This window comes from Oxyura jamaicensis, chromosome 13 (assembly GCF_011077185.1).
Source record: "Oxyura jamaicensis isolate SHBP4307 breed ruddy duck chromosome 13, BPBGC_Ojam_1.0, whole genome shotgun sequence".
In the NCBI taxonomy this organism is placed as follows: Eukaryota; Metazoa; Chordata; class Aves; order Anseriformes; family Anatidae; genus Oxyura; species Oxyura jamaicensis.
In genome coordinates this window covers 4116362-4134457 of record NC_048905.1, presented here as the reverse complement: position 1 = coordinate 4134457, position 18096 = coordinate 4116362, and the positions used below count along the sequence as shown (strand labels likewise).

General features: G+C 49.3%; 1 protein-coding gene across 1 annotated transcript in view; it reads right to left on the bottom strand.

The window, feature by feature from the left end:
* WWC1 (WW and C2 domain containing 1) overlaps positions 1-18096 on the bottom strand; it is a 70915-nt gene that overhangs the window by 51943 nt on the left and 876 nt on the right. The window contains exon 2 of the mRNA XM_035338938.1: positions 17991-18094. Coding sequence (XP_035194829.1) covers positions 17991-18094 — 104 coding nt within the window. The remainder of the gene's footprint in view (positions 1-17990; positions 18095-18096) is intronic.

The window sequence follows — 18096 nt, the reverse complement described above, 5'->3', positions numbered from 1 at the left end:
GCACAGAGGAGTACCCAGACGTTAATGGGAGTTAATTCACAGCCGTGTTACCAGGACCGCCAGCACTCAATAGCCACCAGCAACAAGAGGAGGGTCAGCAACAGCAAAAGCACCGGGGAGGAAAGTGCAGCCCCCTTGCTGGTCATCTGAGCTGTCTGGCTGCTCACCGGGTTTCTGGGCACCCAGCTCCTGGATGTGCCTCATATGCACAGCATCGGACTAAAGCTGGTCTTCTCAAGTGGCCCAGCTCCTCCAGCTGCCAGGCTCAGCCTTGCTAATGCCTCTAGGCTCGTTATGACTTATAAACGAGGAGCACAACAGTGGCCAGCTTTAGAAGCAGGTCCCCCAGACTTCCACACAACAGCAGCATCTCGCTGTGCTGCAGGGAGAGCCGGACACTCTGCAGCCGCCTCCTGCAGGGTGGCCAGGAGCCGCTTGTGGTGGCCACACGGCCCACTGTGCACAGCCAGCCAAGAACACGCTCACTGGCTGCACCCTGTCATCTCGATACAGATTTTCAAGGTCACGTTCCCTTCCCTCCCGGCTCCTCCCTGGCCCCGGTGAAATCCCAAGCATGCAGCCCAGGGCTCTGGCACATGTTCCCACCCCGTACGCCTGCTGGATACCAGCACAACCTGTCACCTTCCTCCACAGCAGCCAAGCCCCGGCTCCCCGGGTGCAAACACCTTTCTCCTTGGAGCAAGGCTGCAGCTGGGCCAAAACCCAGCCAAGCTCAAGGGACCAAGACAAGGGCTTTAGTCGTGCACTGACAGTGGGCCCATTTTCAGCACTGCTGCCTGCAGGCTGCCCGGACAGGGCACTGCCCCTCGCCCAGCAAGGCTGGGACCTGCAGTTGCTTCTCTTCGCCCTGCACTTCTGGGCACCTCCTGGAGAACCACACGCGGTGCCCGTGCACACAGCGAGCTAATTACTCCATCTGTTCGGCGTGCATGCACACACCGCGGCGCTCTGAGTCATTAGAGCTTGGGATTTATACTTCACTGCACGCATCTTGCTCTTTGTGACTGCGTGCCTAGATACAGCCGAAACGAACACAAGTATCTGGAATGTCTGCAGCTCGCTGGCCGGCCTATCTGAATACAAAGCTGGGCCGTTCGAGAGCCTGACTGGCTGCGTGTGACCCCGGTTGCACATCGAGCTTTCCCAACTGTGCTCAAAACCCCTTCTCCCCTTCCTCCCTCCACTCCCAGCATCTGAGAACAGGGTACGGCGCGGTGTTTCAGCCGTACGTTACAAAAACGACTTTAGTGAGGGGGAAAAACAGGCGGTGCAGGTGATCCTGAAGACAAAGAGCTCGACACCCGAGCCAGCAGCTCTGCCTGCCTCGGCACGGCTTCCCAAGGGTTTAATCCCACCCGAGGCCCCCCCGCGGGGTCCCCGTTCCTATGGCAGCAGCCGCTCCTCGCCGCTCAGGCCAGTCCTCGGCTGGCGCTTGCCAGATGGACAACGCGGCACGGCGGCCTCCCGAGGGGCCGTGTCTCCCCTTGGGTCATTTCGTCTTTGCTTGCCAGCACCCAACCCTGCTCCCACAGGCTCCAGTAAGGCCGGAGCCGTCTCCAGCAGCGCCGTGCAGGTGCCCGATGCCACACCGATGGCCGAGGTCAATGAGAAAGGCACCAAGCCCCCAGCCACAGACAGGAGCCCGCCTGTGCTCAGCGCTCCGCTTAGGTGTCGTTTTACTGGGCTCAAGCACCTGGGTGGTTTTTATATGAGAATTGACAGCAATAGCTATGTTTTCTGTGGATTCTATGATTCTGGCATTTCTCTCTTTTTTTTTTTTTTTTTTAAGAATTTCTTCTGCTGAGGATTTCGCTTGAGCCTCTCAGATCTCCAAGTATCTGATACTATCTGCAGCAAGCTCTACCCCCCTAATCCAACTGGTTTCATCCCCATAGCATCGCTCCATCCTATGGCAACCCCTTTCCTAAGGGATCATACACCTATACCTTGACATCACACTTCCAATGGGATGTACTGAGCACTGGACTTCTCTGTTTTTGCCTCCTATGCTTTGCAATTTAGCCTGATTATCATTTAAAGTGAACTCCAAATCAGGACTCGAAGCATTTGGTGCACAAGGCATAAAACACTGTCCAGGGGCATAGCAATAGCCAAGCTAAACCACATCCATTTCCACAAGTTTCCCTTCCCCACAAGGGGAAGCAGCAGAAGCCACCAAATCCTAAAGAATTTCAAATTTCTTAAGGAAGATAAAGCTGGTCAAGACAAGCTCCTAGAACGTAGCCTAGACCCCACTAACCTAGTGGGCTATAGTAAGAAGGATCTTCCTTTAAGCCACATCAAGCCACAGCACCTGCTTGTCTACAACAGATGTACTTCCTTCCTGTCAGCTTCCTCAGTTAATCCAGGGGATGTATCCAGGAGACACCGGTGTTGATAATGCCACGCTCTCCCACAGCGTGAGCCCCGCTGGCACAGAAGCCACAGAGCCCGGCGATGTTCTGAGGCACCAGACGTCTCCCTTCCCTCCCTCGGGGTGCGATGTCCCCAGCCAACACCAGCATGCCCCCAAGCAGCGTGCACAGACCCAGGAGGAAAGGGATGAAGGCAGCCCTAAGCCACAGACAGGGCTCCCAGCACTCGCTCTTCCCACCCCCCAGCACCACACAGCCGTGTCCTGCCTGACCCAGCCGCAGCCTCTTCATAACCAGGGCTGGCAGAACACAGCCCTCGCGCTCCTCAAGGCCCCTGACCTAACGCATCCCAGCTATTTGTCTCCACCTTGCTTTTTAAATCCAAGCCGTGGTTAACAGATCCTACACAGCACTTACAACACCCAGATCTGGGCTGGCAAAGCCACCCTGCGAGCTCACAGCTCGGGATTTGCTGCTCAGCCCAGTACCTCAGCACACGCACCAGACTGACACGCACCTCCTGTGCCAGGAATTATTTCAGCAAATAGTTGTAACTATCACTCAAACACTGACCTACATAAACGTAATTCTCAATACATCTATTAACTTACTGATCAATTACCTACATTTACTGATCAATCACCTAATAAATCATCATTCATAGTTCAACTAGTCTGCAAAGCCCAATCTGAAAACCTCTGGCAAACCAAATATTCCTGTTGACCTTGTCTAGTCCCTCTAAGCGAACCTTCGGTCTGACCCAGAGAACCAGCTCACTATCAAGTTCCCAAGTCAGTGATGGATCCTCAGAACTATAAAAAACACAGACCTTACCGGCAGAGGTCTTTGAACACTCCTCCCTTCTTCCATTAATCGTGTCCTTTATTCCACGTCCTAATAATGGCAGAAACACAAGCTTCCACTGTTCCAGACCAGAGGAGACAAAGGGCAGTGATATTGCAGAGCCTGCAGTGCCTGGGATGAACGAAACCGCACTGAAATCCCAACAACTTTTTTTTCCTGATGCACTAAGTGCTTTGCTGGGTTCCTGGGCAGCCACACGCTGAGCGAGGCCAACACGTCGGCAAAACGGCGCCCTCCAGACCTGCACACAGCAGATCCGGGAAGGACATCCAGCAAGCAGCAAACACCCCGTCAGGTGTCACCTTCACAGTGTGGGAGCAGATGGAATTACAGCCCACAGCACCGAGAACGCATCAGTCTGATACTTAAGCTGTCTGCTCTGCAAGACAAACCAGAAGCGGCACCGCTGCCCCGACAAACCCTGCTCGCTGCGAGGAACTCACCTGCCAGGGCAAGCGGTGCCCCACAGCCAGGAGCAAGCTCTTCGGCCAGCGCATGGACAAGTGGCTACGATATCATACGCAGTGTCTGCTGTGCTCTGCAGATAGATCCAGAGGCAGCCACTTACGGTTATTAAAATAATAAAAAACACATCCCATCCAGCCTTACCGAACAGAATTATGCAGACAGCAAGTCTAGCAAGCAACGTTAGGAGTAAAACAAGCAGCAGTGCTCACTACAAAAATAGTGAGATTTATTGATAAATTAATCCCTTTATTCTTCCTCACTTACATACAATAGAAATAGTCACAACAACTTTGCAGCCTCACCATAACGAGCAGCAGCACGTTTCACACATCAGCCACTTCCCTGTCTGCATCCACCTTGGGAAGCCAAAGACTCACCCGCTCAGGGTCCTGTTAAAGAAGGACTGGGTTCATTTACCCCAGTTTTGTCCTTTCTATGAAAATAAAGAAGTAATTCACACCCTTCAGGTACCGAGTGCTGCATTTTGGCCTCCTTACATTACTAGTCACCGGCTCAGACGTTGTGATGCGCTGACACAGCAGACGGCAAGGAATTCTCATTGCTCATTGTAAAAGCAACAACTTTCCAGTTACCTAGAAACGCTCCTGCAAATCAGCTCCAGTACAGCTTTGTAGAGGAGAGCCCCCAGGCACCAAGGGGACATCACCTCTGCTGGCGGCCTCCCTGCTCACTGCGTGAGACAGCAAGGTGAACCCAGGGCTTGGCTCTCCTCGCCAAGGGGCAGAACCTGCCTAGGACTGACTGAGAAAACAAGCAAACAGACTGAAAGGGCACCTGGTTATACCTGTGCAAGCCAGAAAAAATGCACACATAGTCCTTAGTGAATTGAGTGCACTGCCCTGCTTTCTCATTCTGCTGAATCAAGGCATCCCAGAAGCAGGCTGTAACGAAACAGAAGCAGGAAAGCTAAATCAGACCTGACTTTCAAGGGACTAACCTCAGTGGGGAGGGAAGAGCACTGGAACTTTGCTAGCTTTTTCCAGCTATGGATGTGTTTTATTTATACGTGCCTCCCAATTAAAAACTGAAGAGTGAAAGACAAAGAGCTCAAACACCTACAGGGAGGAGCATTTCCAGAATGAGCCATCAGGACCACTGGGGATGGGTGCAGTAAGCAACACACACTGCTGTTCCAGATAAAAATCCTGGTGCTCTGGGAACTGGCTGTAGCAATATGAACACGTGTCATCATGGCAATCCAGTGCTCTCTGGCTGTGCAGCCAAAGCAGCTGAGGACCCTACCCAGGACACAGCCCTGGTATTTCCAGCAGTGTAGGACCCTGAAGAAGGTGAGGGCAGGTGTGCAGCATGCATCAGAACCGCATGTCAGGTCCCCAACCCCTCTTACCTATCATACCGGTATTAGAGGCCTGTGCTGGTCTCTCTTTCCTGCACCAAGCCTGCTGGTTGGTGCCTGCTGCTGTTCCCCCCGATGGTGTCATTCAGTGGGACTGAAGGGCAAGGCGAGCCAGCCACAGCACCCCTAACCCACCAGGGCTCAGTGGCCCTAAGAACCCAAGTCACAGGAAACAGCTTTTCTACAGCATTGTTCCCCCCCCCTCATGTCAGAAGCTGAACAGTCTGTAACACTTCAAGGCTTTGAAAAACCAAAAGCATCAGCAACAGTAAGCTTTTTGTGTGTTATGTGAGGATCCAAGGCTCCATCCTTTAAAGGTGATTCACTTCACGTAGACAAAGGCTACTTCTTTCCAACATCAGCACTCCCCAAGCTATATTACTCATCTGCCTCTGACCTTACATACAGGACATGAAAGTTTAGACAATGATATTTGACATGAAAATCAGTTGAGAAAGGCATCTTACCAAGTTTCCATGGTTTTCTTACCACGTTAAGGTTCACAATGCTTCTTGCAGGTCTCTGCTTCATGTGTTGTTTGTTTTTTTTTTTCCCATGGCTAACTGAGTATTCTAATAAAATAACCCAAAAGCACACTAAAAAAAACCCCTATTAATAGAGTGAAAATCAGAGCATCAGATCTATTACACCACCCGGCCTCTCCCCTCCACTGGAGAAGCATTAGAGCCTTTGGACATCATTTCAACAAGAAGGTTTAGTTCTAGAGAGTTTGCAGTAAAGTATTTAATCGCCAAAGGATTTGCAAATTACACATGAATATTCATGCAGCACTTCTCACCATGACATAAATCCCATTGTATATTTATGAATGGATTGCTTTGCCTCTAGCTTCTGTATGTACACAAACACAGGTTTTAATCTTCCCTTCCTCCCTCCCTTCTTTTTAAGGAGGTGCTTGAACAAATTTGCATTTTTGGAATCTATTATCTACAACGTATTTCTTGCTTTTTTTAAAAAAACTCTGTAAATCTCCTTCTTCCATAAGGCAGAATGCACACTTTATGAAAGGCTTTAAGCAGCCTTTAAGCGCAGCCATAAGAGAACTAATCAACAGCGTTACACAACTCGTGAGAGAGAAAACAGGAATGGCAACCACCGTGGAGAAAGAAACTATTAAGTGGGGAGGAAGGAACACTGCAGCTCTGCTGGCTTTTTCCAGCCACCATGGATGTATTTTATTTGTATGTTCTTCCCAAAGAAAAACTGAAGGGTGAAAGAGAAAGAGCTCAAGCACCTACGAGGAGGAGCAATTCCAAAACGAGCCACCAGGAACACCAGGGACGGGTGCAGTAAGCAACATGCATCGGAGCGGTGAGCAAAGGCATGATGTGACAGGTCACTATCCTGCCTCTGAATGCAAAAGTACTAGCTAAGGGGAAGCAACACAAATAATAAACCTGCCATTACAAAACCCTTAGCTCTGATGTAACTCCATTATTTCTATACCTGTCATCAGGTGTCTGGGCTGGCCGTGAAGCAGCAGGATCGGAACAGCACTTCAGCCTGTCTTCAACGTGTCCAATAAGGTGCACGACTGTCATTTAGGAGGGTGTTGCCACACATCTGCCTAACTACTTCAGGGAAGTAATTAAAACAACGCCTTTAAAGATCTTCGTTAAAATGGTTTAATTTAGGTTATTTCATAGCAAATCTATTCCGCAATAAACCTGATGGCAAAGAAGCACTTACCAACACACAGCGCTCAATCGGAAGCGAGCATCACAAGCAGACTTCCACGCAGAATGATTACAGGTGTGCATTACAACCACTTGCACTCTTTTCATTCCTGTTACTACACAGCAAACCTCTTCGCACTGAGGAGTTAAGAGCACCAGCTGCCTTCCTTTTACAAGGATTTGGCGTCACTTGGCTCTGCTTGGAAAACAGGAGCAGCCGCCGAGTCATGGCAGAGAGCACAAGGGCTCCTGCAGGAACACGACAGAACATGGTCTGATAGGAGAAATTCCTCCTACCCCCAAATAATCACTGCTTGTTCGCACGCTCAAACCAGACTGTAAGCTGCAGCTTGCTTGGCTGCTGTCATGTCCTCCTCTGGTAGTAAGATCAGGGAGAAGATCCTTGGAAAGGAAGAACCATGACTAGTCCCTGAATCAAAAACCATAGAGACCGTACCTAGCAAGGATCATCATCCCATCTAAGTTGCTGGAGATGCCACCAAGTTCATCAGAACTACCACCCAAAGCAGGAGCCTGCGTCTGGGAGGCAAATAGAAAATAAAAGATGGAGTATTAGCCACAGAGTACTGGGCAAATAGAGAAATCAAGATGAGAAAATACAACACAGAACATTTGCTCTAGGGATGAGAGTGGCATTTACAAAGATGTGTGAAAGCAAGCTTGAGTGGAGGACGTAACTGCGCGCGATCTGTTCAGCTGAAAATCTGTCTTGGCAAACTGAGACTGCTATATATACAGCCCTCCTGCAAACAGTCGAGCCAGGTTCCTAGGCCACACACTCCTCCCTGTCCTCCCACAGATTCTTCTCCCAAGAGAGAAGGAAAGCTTAAGAAGTGGGAAGTTATGCCCAAGGACTATAAAAGATCAAACCAGCAAGCAAGATAGTTTCTGTGCCTTAAGTACTTAGAATCAGGTTATGCTTAGCATCAAGCAAGGAAAGACCACAACGACAGAAACCTTCTACATTTAATTATTCGTGAGCCAGTTGCATGAGGAACTAGCAATGCTATCAGATCTTCTCTGAAGAATTACCAGATGGCATATGACAGGACACCTGCCTCTATGCAGAGTTACAGACCATCCCGACTGCCTGCAGAGCAAGTCCTCACCACACTAACCAAGCTGAGAGCTGCAGTTTATTGCAGAGTACACCAGGTGCAGCTGCTCTTCAGTAAAAGCAGATACCCAAATCCAGTAGCAAAACGTTAAGGTGGAAGAGGACAGACGTTTCTTTAAAAGACGGAGCACGCTGAACAGGGTGTTGAGGAGCTGACTTACCACCAGAACTGACTTCCCACCCTTTAATGTTTCACCACAAAACACCTACTTGGACAGCTCCTTGGATCCAATGCTGCCTCTCACTGAGACAGTAAAGGAGGAGCTTCTTCATGCAACGAACAGCTTGCAAGAGGTGTCACTGGCAGTCTCAGTGGGGCCCTGTCCCCCTTTGCTATCAAAGACAGGGGGACAGAGGAGGGGAGGAGCAGACCAAGGCTGCTCAGTATGGCAGAGCAGCAGTGACAAACATGCAGGAGAGTACCAAGTCTAAAATTTTCTTCCGAGATGGTCAGGGAGGTTTACAGCTCTAATGCCAGCTTTGTTATCACTCAAGTCTTTCCAGCATTATATTTTGGCCCAGCTTCATAGGTTGAACTTCCACAAGGAACTGCAGTTCATTAGACTTCTATGGAGACTTTGGAGAAAGACAGCAGGAACAAGGGGGATAGGCACCATTTCAAAACAGCATGAAAGGAAGGATGTTCCAACACTCCGTGTAGCACATTAGAGGAAAACTAACAAGCGTTCAGGAGACACAGATCACAGAAATCACACAGTACCACAGCAGCAGCTTGAGCTCAAGCGTGAACTAAAACAGGGGAATGACAACCGTAACAGACAAAAAGATATCACACCAGTATCTTACACAGTAGGTTGAAGATAAATCCAGAATCTCTTATATTCATTGTTTAAAAGAAAAAAAAAAAAAAAGATAAAGTTAGGAAGTTTAAGGTGTCTTGCAGAATCTCAGTAACACAAGAAGCAAGGATATAGTAACAACCACGACGTTTCTTCTTTCTGCATTATGTAGGTTAAAATAAAGGCAGAGTAACACTCATGGAGAAGATTCAGGATAGCAAGGTGATCTCTAGCAGATCAATTTGCACTTTTCTATAAAACTGGAAAAATTCCTTCTGGACAACTGCCTATTAAGCAGCCTAAAGCCTGCTACTTAAGTTTCCATACAAAAACTAAATAGAGTCCTGTCAAAGCAACAGATCATCTACCTTTGATGCTTAGATCTTGCATAGTGTGAAATACCAATGACATAAGAAAGGACAAATTGCAAGCCTTGCTTACTGCCTTGCTGACTGAAGGTATTTAGGGTAGCTGGATGTAGAGACAACTTCACAGAATTTCAGAAAAATCTAAACAAGTGGCTGAAATGAAATGACAGCTGGACTGGAGAGAGATCGGATCTTGAAAAATGGTGACCATCATACTGAACGGACAAGTTGAGCCTCCTTATCCTCTGCAGGGTTAACACGCACTGCTAATCAAATACACCTGAGCATCAATCACCACATAGAATGCTCCCACAAAAAAACCTTTGTTCAAAGTACTCATTTGATTTTAAGTTTAACCTTGCCAAACTCTGCAATACAAAAGTGTTATTCATGTTAAGGGTGTTTTTTTATTATTTTTATTTAAAAACCGCACTTCCTTATTACAGCCTCATCTGGAATGTTATATACAGTACAGGTCATCCTAAATTAAGTGCGTCTTATAATTTTGCCTTTAAAAGGCTTATTTTTCATGCCAAATTCTCCTTTGGGAAAAGTTTCCCTCTCTGCTATGCAGGAATTTGGTCAGAGCAACAGCATCCCACGGAGCTGCATCGCTACCTCTAGTGCAGTCCACCAGACCTAGAGAGCACTGGGAGAAATCCTAAAGAATACCAATGCCACTGCTGTGGGAGCGCCATGGCAAGCTGAGGCACTGCATTCCCACCAAAACAGATGTCCTGCATAGTAACCTAAAGATGGAGATAACAGATGTTGAAGAACCAAAACAGCATCACCGTGAACAAAGGTTGGACTGGAACAGCCAAAGCCCGTCTAATGAGCCTGCAACCATCCTGTAGCTGTTAAAAAACTAGAGCAGCATCACTAAGCGTGGACCTTACCCTGTGTGCACAGTTAAAGTAGCACCCAGATCCTCTTCTAGATCGATGACAAACTGCAGAAGCACAACACGCATGTGGCCTTGGAAATCCTTATTGACTCGAAGTGAACCCTCAGAGCTATACAAGCGAAATTGGCTGAAGATTTCCCCCTGTGTAAAAGCGGCAGCGAGGTTAGCAGCGGTTTCAGCTTCACCCACGTGCACTACTGTGGCATGGGCAGCAAGGAGCCCGCTGCCACCTGGCACACCTGCCACACAGGGCAGCGGCCATCTCACTCCTGGGTGCCTGTCCCCGGCCCTGCCCACACCTGCGCGTCTCCTCCCTCGCACGGTGCCAACTGCAGCTGGCCAAGTGCCACGTGCTCTGCCTCCCACGGGAGGGAATGACACCAGTCCTCCGAACAGTCCCACCACCAGGCCTTCGAGCACCCAGGGGTGCAGGACAGGCCCCGCACCAGGCCAGCAGCACACCCGCTGGCAGCGGCCCCACCGCCTCGTGGAATCAGAAGGTGCACCTGACAGGAGCAAAGCTAACTGTGGTTATCTGCCCGTCAGCACAGCTTTGTAGGGCAGCTCAGGGGCTACCCAAGCTGTCCCATGCTGCTCGCGTGGCCCAGATCACCACGGCTGCTACTGCTGGCCCCACAGGCTGCGTGAGGGGGAGGCAGCCGACAGCCCCTTCCCCAGCGGGGACGGCCCCGGGCCGAGCACAAAAGCATTAAGCCAGTTAGCGGTCACGTAGGAGAGATCTGCCAGCAGCCATGGGGCTGTTTAAGAAATAGTTCCTCTTTGACTTGAGTTCAAAATTGTTGTGTGACCACTGTCCGCCTCAACTCTGCACAGAACTGGTATGAATGACCGCGTTGTGCAAATCAATACTGTTTATTGCGTGCTTTATATCAATAGCTTTCCTCCACAGAGTAAATCCTTCTACAGCAGTGATTAGACATTTGAGGAGAACTAAGTAGTTTCACCAAACAATACCATTAGTCCCAAAACATCAGTTCAACATCTCAGCCAGAAAGCACTTTATCAGAACTAATTAATCCCCACAGCATCTCTGTAAGATTGAGAGTGCAATTCATCTTTTTTTTTTTTTTTTTTTAAACACGTTGGGTATTTATGTTACAGAACATAGTGGCTGGGGTGGAAGCCATAAGTACTAGAACAAACAGAACAACCCAAGCCAGCAGAACACATCCAAAAGCATGAAAAAGCCAGAGAACACTGACAGCTGCAGGATTTGGCTTCTTTACATCTTCCTGTTACACACCAAACCTCCTGTGAATACCCAAAGAGTCTTCCAGATGTCACTTGACTGGATGAGTGGCAGTGAAAAGCAGTTATTATTCTATTGGGAGCAGTTTTGTCTGTTGTTTGTTCAGCCAATTATCTATGCATGCAGCTTAAAAGTGGGGGGAGCAGTAACCTTAGGCTCTGTGAACAAGAACTCTGGGTTTTATTTGAGCAGTTAAAGCTAAGTCTTCATTACCACAAGCAAAGCACGTAACCTTAGGTCTCCTGAATGGCAGCCAGCCAGCAGAAAAGGTATTCCTCTCTAAGGAAGTGGCTGATCTACGTAGCTTTCAGATCTGTGTATGTGGCAGCACTTACACACCTTCACCTGACTCTGTCTGGCTGCTGTCACCCACCAAATGAGCCTCTGCTCATTTATTGTTCAGCCACCTCGGCCTGCTTGTGGCACGGTCCAGGCTGGGGCTGCCAGCCACTGCACAGGAGAGCACCAGCAATACTTGCTAACCATCTTTAGGATCTCTCACCCTCTTTTTAAAAGGTGTGATGCTCTCTCAAGCTCGACACAGCCACGTGCCGCATCAAGCCCAGGAGGTGTTGATCCTGGCAGGGACATCGGCTGCGTCTCACCACGCACGCAGATACCACACAGGAGTAGGCACCCTCGGGAACGCAGACTGTAAATCAATCATTTACTAATGGGCTCCTCGGGCACCCAGATAAGAACCCCTGCGGCAGGTCAGTGACAGGACTGCCCCCAGCTACCTAGCACAGGTCACTCCCTCACGTACAAGTTACTTCATTAAACAGGTTGTGGGCTGTTTTTTTTCTGACAAGCCTTTCCATGTCTTCTAGTACAATTTCCAGCACTAGCTGGAAGAATTAAAACCAGATTTGGGTACCATGAGGTTTGTAGCAAACTCATCTTTCCACAGCTGCACTAACTATGAAGAAATTACCGTGAATGACAACTTGAGGACACCCTGCGGGGCTGCAGCAGGTGAAAAGGCACCCCGGCTGTAGAACCTGGTCAGAAATCACAGCAAAGCCAAGCACCTCCAGCGCTGGGAACACCTCCCCAGGTGTTTACCTCAGCTGGGGGACAGCCTGGCCAGGTGACAAACATGGGGCCACTGCACACGTGCATCCCTGGCAGCAACCCCAGGTGACAGCCACAGCCACCATGCCACCGCTACCTCCTGCCCTGCCACTCGGCCCCAGCCGTGCTAGCAAGCCTTCTGCACCACCAGAGTCGGGATCAGCTGTTTCTATAAAACAAATCCAGACAATAACAACATTTTCCAGCCAGAGAAGTTTCTCCCCTCGCAGCCACAGAATTTTTCTCCGACAGCAGCAGCTCAAGCAGTCCCCATCAGCGCTGCTGCTGTGCCCCAGCCCCAGGTGGACCACACAGCAACAACCAATTCTCTGCCATTTCTGTACAGATGACTACTTTGGCATGAAAATAGATGACCTACATGGAGATGAAATTGTTGATCCCCTTGTCAAGAAAGTTTCCAGTCTGAGGCAGCATCACTAACTCTAATTTTGCAGCAGAAAGACTGACACCTTGTTGAGGACTCCTCTTGTGAGCAGAATGACCTTGCCAGAGTAGAAGATGAAGCTCAACCTACAGATTTCTAAACAGTGTGATTTACAGAGATTTCTTCAAAAACAAATCTAGTCGTTTAAAACTCAGAATTCCCCAAGATACATTAAAAAGCTGCTGAGCTGAACAAAGCTATCCATTTTTCATTGTTTTCACATTCCATAGAGAAGTACGATAAAATGGGTCTTTCAGTAGTTCTGAAGTCACCGCTGACATCCTCTCACACAACATACCTGTGTGTGTACCACACCTTTAGCAGTGCATACCACACCTTCGGCAGTGATGCTCTTTCTGAGAAGCATCATTCCTGCTGCCCCCAGCCACCCCGTGGAGCCTGACGCGAGTTCACACCACGAGGAGAGGAAGCAGTGCCCCTGGCCCCTGCAGCCTCCCCAGGAATCAGCACGAGGAGCTGCTAACGCCCCATGCTAAGCTGAATTCTACCTTATAAGCCTTACAGGAAAATCCAAAGGATTTCTCATAACTGAAGAGGGCTGAACGATTTTGTCTGCAAACTGCTTTTACCAGTTACAGGTGCAGTCAGGATCGATTCACCTCGGAAGACTTTTGGAACTAGTGAGTTAAATCAAATGGTCACAATAATCTTCCTTCCTTTCTTCGTCTCCCTACATATTAGCACTTATATAAACCCATTAATTTCCACTTATTGTGGAAAAACCTCCTAGGAACAGCACCTGTCCCACACAACAGGACACCCGCTCCCAGAGATGGCATTCAAAGTGACTACAAAGGCTGCATTGCTGTCACTCGGTCCTGTGCTCAGGGAAAACAGTTATCACTAGCTTTTGGATATACACCTAGCTGCCTGTTCTTTATAATAAACGGATCTGCTATTCTGGGGAAGGTAAACATGAGAAAGATGCAGGATCACATACATCTGATAGGGCGTTGAGCTAGCTATCAGTAAAGAAAGGTAACAGCAGGCAAGCCAGCAGCCTTGAGCTGCATGACACATGCTGCTGCCAATGATGAAAGACAAACCCACAGAATGCTTCAAGATTTTTTTTTCTTCTTCTCCTTACACTTACTGATTTCCACCTGCAGAAAAGGGCAGCTCCTTTTATTCTCGATGCTTTTCAGTGCTCTCCCTTCATGTCCTTTTATTCTCGAGAACTCCCACACTTTAGTTAGCTAAATTTAGCTTTATTCTAATGACTGTAGTTATGCTATAGGGAAATAATCCAAGTAGTAGACATCTACATAGGACATTTTAGCATGATGCTCACATTTTTAATTCCTTAATACAGGAAGTTCAGAGACCAAGTGCACAGAGCAGACTGGGCATGGAAAGCTTCAACATCAGAGTAAGGCAGAAGAGACAAACCATTCTGCAGTATTTCCATCAAGCCTGGAAGGCAGGCTTAGCAGGGCACAGCTAGATGATTTTGTTCTCTCTATATATAACAGGCCCAGCTTTTCTTCAGTCAGATCCTCAGGCTCAACAAGCTTGCATATTCATGAGTAAACAGGTGGTCCTAACTTTTTAGGAGCACAAAGTATTCTACATGTGACAACACATACATTAACACATATTGGCCCCAAACCCTGGCAAATCTCTCCCCCCCTTCTCCTCTCTACCGAAGTTCTGCTCTGTGGGTTCAGAGTGGGAAAAAAACTCCATATGGAATAGGAAGATGTCTCAGGGAGCAACTGCAGAATCTGGGCTTTCATTTAATAAATAGCTCCAACCCTCTATCAACAAGAGCCTTTGAAAAATGAAGGGACACCAACTGAGGCACTGCTACTTCCCAAACACCTGCTGCTGCTAGTAGCTTCATCAGGCTTAACTGACAGTGCTCCTATTTTGCTATCTCTCACCCTCAACGGGAGCCCAGTGATTGGGGTAAAATGAGTTCAGTCAGCTCCATCTAAAACAACCTAGGGAAACGTGCTTATACCATCATGCCAGGAGGAAGAGCTTGAGAACATAAAAACTGGAGAATGGGGTGGGTTATCAGGCATCTTCAGGAAGCCTCTGGGTAGAAAGGCAAGAAGAGAGGAAAAGCAATCAATCCTCTTCCAAGACAGCTTGGGGCAGATCGGATTCCCTTCAACAGTGTAAAGAACCCAAGGACAGAGCACCCACAGGCATCCAGATACCCATCTCTAACCCCGACATCTGATGAAAGCAGAAACCTCATTTGGGGCACTCTGTTGGTGCAATTCCTGATTCGCAGCAATGTTTAAGCACAGCCAGCAGCTGCTGCTCATGTTTCTGAGGCACCATTCTTACTTCCTATTTGGTAACCAGCACAGCACCCTACAACACCGCCACATCCTCAGGGATAAGGAAGCAGCTGGGACAGCGCTCTGCTGCATTTTACCAAATGCCATGTGCTGGTGAAAGATCAGACTTGCCTTTAAAAATAGGAGTGATGAATTTTTTCCCCTAGCTCAGTAAGGCTTGACCCCCCTATTACAAGTCCTGAATTATCTAATTTAAAACAAACTCAGAAAAAAAAAAAAAAAAAAAAAAAAAAGTAATCTACTTCAGCTTCCTTTGACAAGAAGAAAAAACGGTGTTTTTTCCCACCTGGTCACTGGAACTACCTTACACCTCATAATCCCAAATCCTTCCTTACAAGACACCTTCTTGATTCTTCTGTTACACCCTAACACAGGTGCAGTACTGCTTAAGTTACAAAATTCTTCTTATGCTTCATCTTTAGATGGTTTCCAAAAATGCTGTAAAATCCACATGCTTCCCAGGTCTGCCTGCAATCTGGCGTACCCTGAGGTGGCAGAAGGAACAAGTGCTCCCGCACACAGTGGCTTCAGCCAGGCTTTCAGGAGCACGAGCATCACTCACCTCAGCGCTGTGAGAGAGCAAGGTGCTCCCGGGTGGCGGCCACTTTGTACCTGGCCAAGTCTAACAGCCCCTTTTAACAACAGCCTATCCACCGAGGTGGTGAAATGAGCTACAGGAGAGCTGGAAAACAACCCAACCCATCGATTTCACCACTCACTTCACACAGCCCACAGCCCCACTTTGACACCCGTGCGCCCAACCGCGTCCAGGCCGCTGCTGCAGTACCCTGCCAGGCAGCGCTCAGCGAGGGGTGCCACTCCACCTGCAAACCCTGCACCAGCTGTGGTCGCAAAAACAATGGCCAAGCCCGTGCCCTCAAGCTAGGTGGTATCCCTGCTTGTGGCTTTTTCCAGAATGAAAGATTTAGAGAAGGTTGAAAACCTGCATGCCCTATCTTTAGCTACCAGTTGTTGCTCGCTGAATAAACCCACCAGGTGTTGTAAGGGCACGCTCACAATGAAACCCTGCCACGGAGAAGCAATAGGGTGCAGAACAAGTCCGAAACCATAAATCTTCCTCCACATCCCTGAAGCCTGCAGATTTACAACTGCGTTTCCTGGTATCTGTTGCTTTGTGCTGGGACAAAGACAACGCATATAGCACAGCAGAAAACGCACAAAACAACCTCTTCACTGCAGCAACTTCACAGATTCTTCCAGGCTTCAGAATACTGAAACTCACAATACACTCTTGGATGATCAGTACATAAACCCAAGTTCACTACTGCAGCAATGACTCGAGCTGCTCAGAAGTTCTTATCACCTGATTTTCACAGACAGAACTAATTAGTTGAAAGAGAAACCTTTTTTTCCTGCAAGTAGAGCAGAGCATCTCTGTAACTCACACAAGGACATGGTCCCACAGGGGATGGGGGAAAACTATGACGCTTAGTGCTTCCAGTGCTGGATCAACAAGCTCTTCAAACCCTGAGGATTTTCAGAGGGGCTGGGGAGTGTAATTCAGCCTGTGTTCTCGATAGCGCTGCTGGAAAATGACTCAGATGCAAAGCTCGTCAGGGCCATGTGTATTCAGGTGTATTACTATGTGCACAACAAATATGTCATGTGATAGGACTTATCAAAGAATGCTTGAATATTCTCCTTTAACGGTGGTGAGCAGTCAACATTTCTGCGATAGCTCAGTGCACACACATGCAGAAGGCATCCATGCAGCTGATTCTGTCATCTTTGACTCACTAACCAAGGACACAGCGGAATTCTTATAAGCCACTATTAGCCCTAATAAATTTATCTCGTCTTCATGCTCTTTAACAAAAGAGAGATGTGAAGAAAGCATTCCTAATTTAAGCTTGTGTTGACTTTTATCAAGGTTAAAAAACACACCTTGAAACGTGTTCTCAGCTTTCAACTGAAACACCAGTTCAAAATGCGTTCCAAAACTCTGGCAGCCCAACAGGTTACATTTGTGTACAAGATACACAAGGATTATTCCTGGAATGCAGAACACTCCTTAAAATCCCGTAAAATCGGACAATCATTCACTTCCTTGCTCAACAAAGAGCCTTCCTCTGTAGGACTGGAGAGAAGGCAAAGGACGGGCATCCCAAAAAGCTGGATGCCCCCGAACAATGGAAGCCCCCAAAGAGCCAAGGGTTGATGTAGGGGGAAGAAAGCAAAAACAATCCAGCAACCAGGCTAAATACCCTGTAACAAGGAAAACACTCGCTGGCAGGTGGGGGAACTCTCTAATATTTACCCACACGGCACCGGGTGTTCAGCGTTTGGAATTTCCAGCTCACCACCGTGGACTTTTGAGCGGTGTGTCCGGGACCGTCACCGGGACCTTCGGCCGGCAGAGCGCTGCACGCCAGGTTCGGAAGCCTCCGATTTCGGCACCGGAGCCGAGTTACCTGCGCGCCTCCTCCCTGCGGCTGCCTCCGGCACGCAACCGGGACGCGCCGAGACAAAGTGCTGCTGGGAAACCAGCCCGGCTCGGGGCAGCACGCCTCGCCCGGTGCCTTTACCCGCTCCTTAAAGCCAGGCACCGAGGGAAGGCGCCCACCTGCACCCAGCGGGACCGGGGGAGCCCCCGGGGGGCGGCACGCAGCGCGCTCCGCGGGCGCCTCGCCGACCCCCGCGCCCCGAGGCCGCGGAGCGGGGCCCTCCCGGCCCCTTTGGACCCCGGGGCTGGAGCCGCGGCCGGGGGGCAGCTCCCGCCGCGGCACCCCGGGGGCAGCTCCGGCCGCCCGGCCCCGCAGGTGCCCGCGGAGCGCCCAGCCCCAGCCCGGAGGGGACGCGCCCCGGCCCCCGGCCCCTTCCCCGCAGCCCACCTGTCGCGGGGGTCGACCCAGCTGGTGGTGCGGCTGCCGTGGTCGATGTAGTACACCTTCCCGTCGTAGTCCCGCGCCTCCTCCCAGCCCGCGGGCAGCGGCAGCT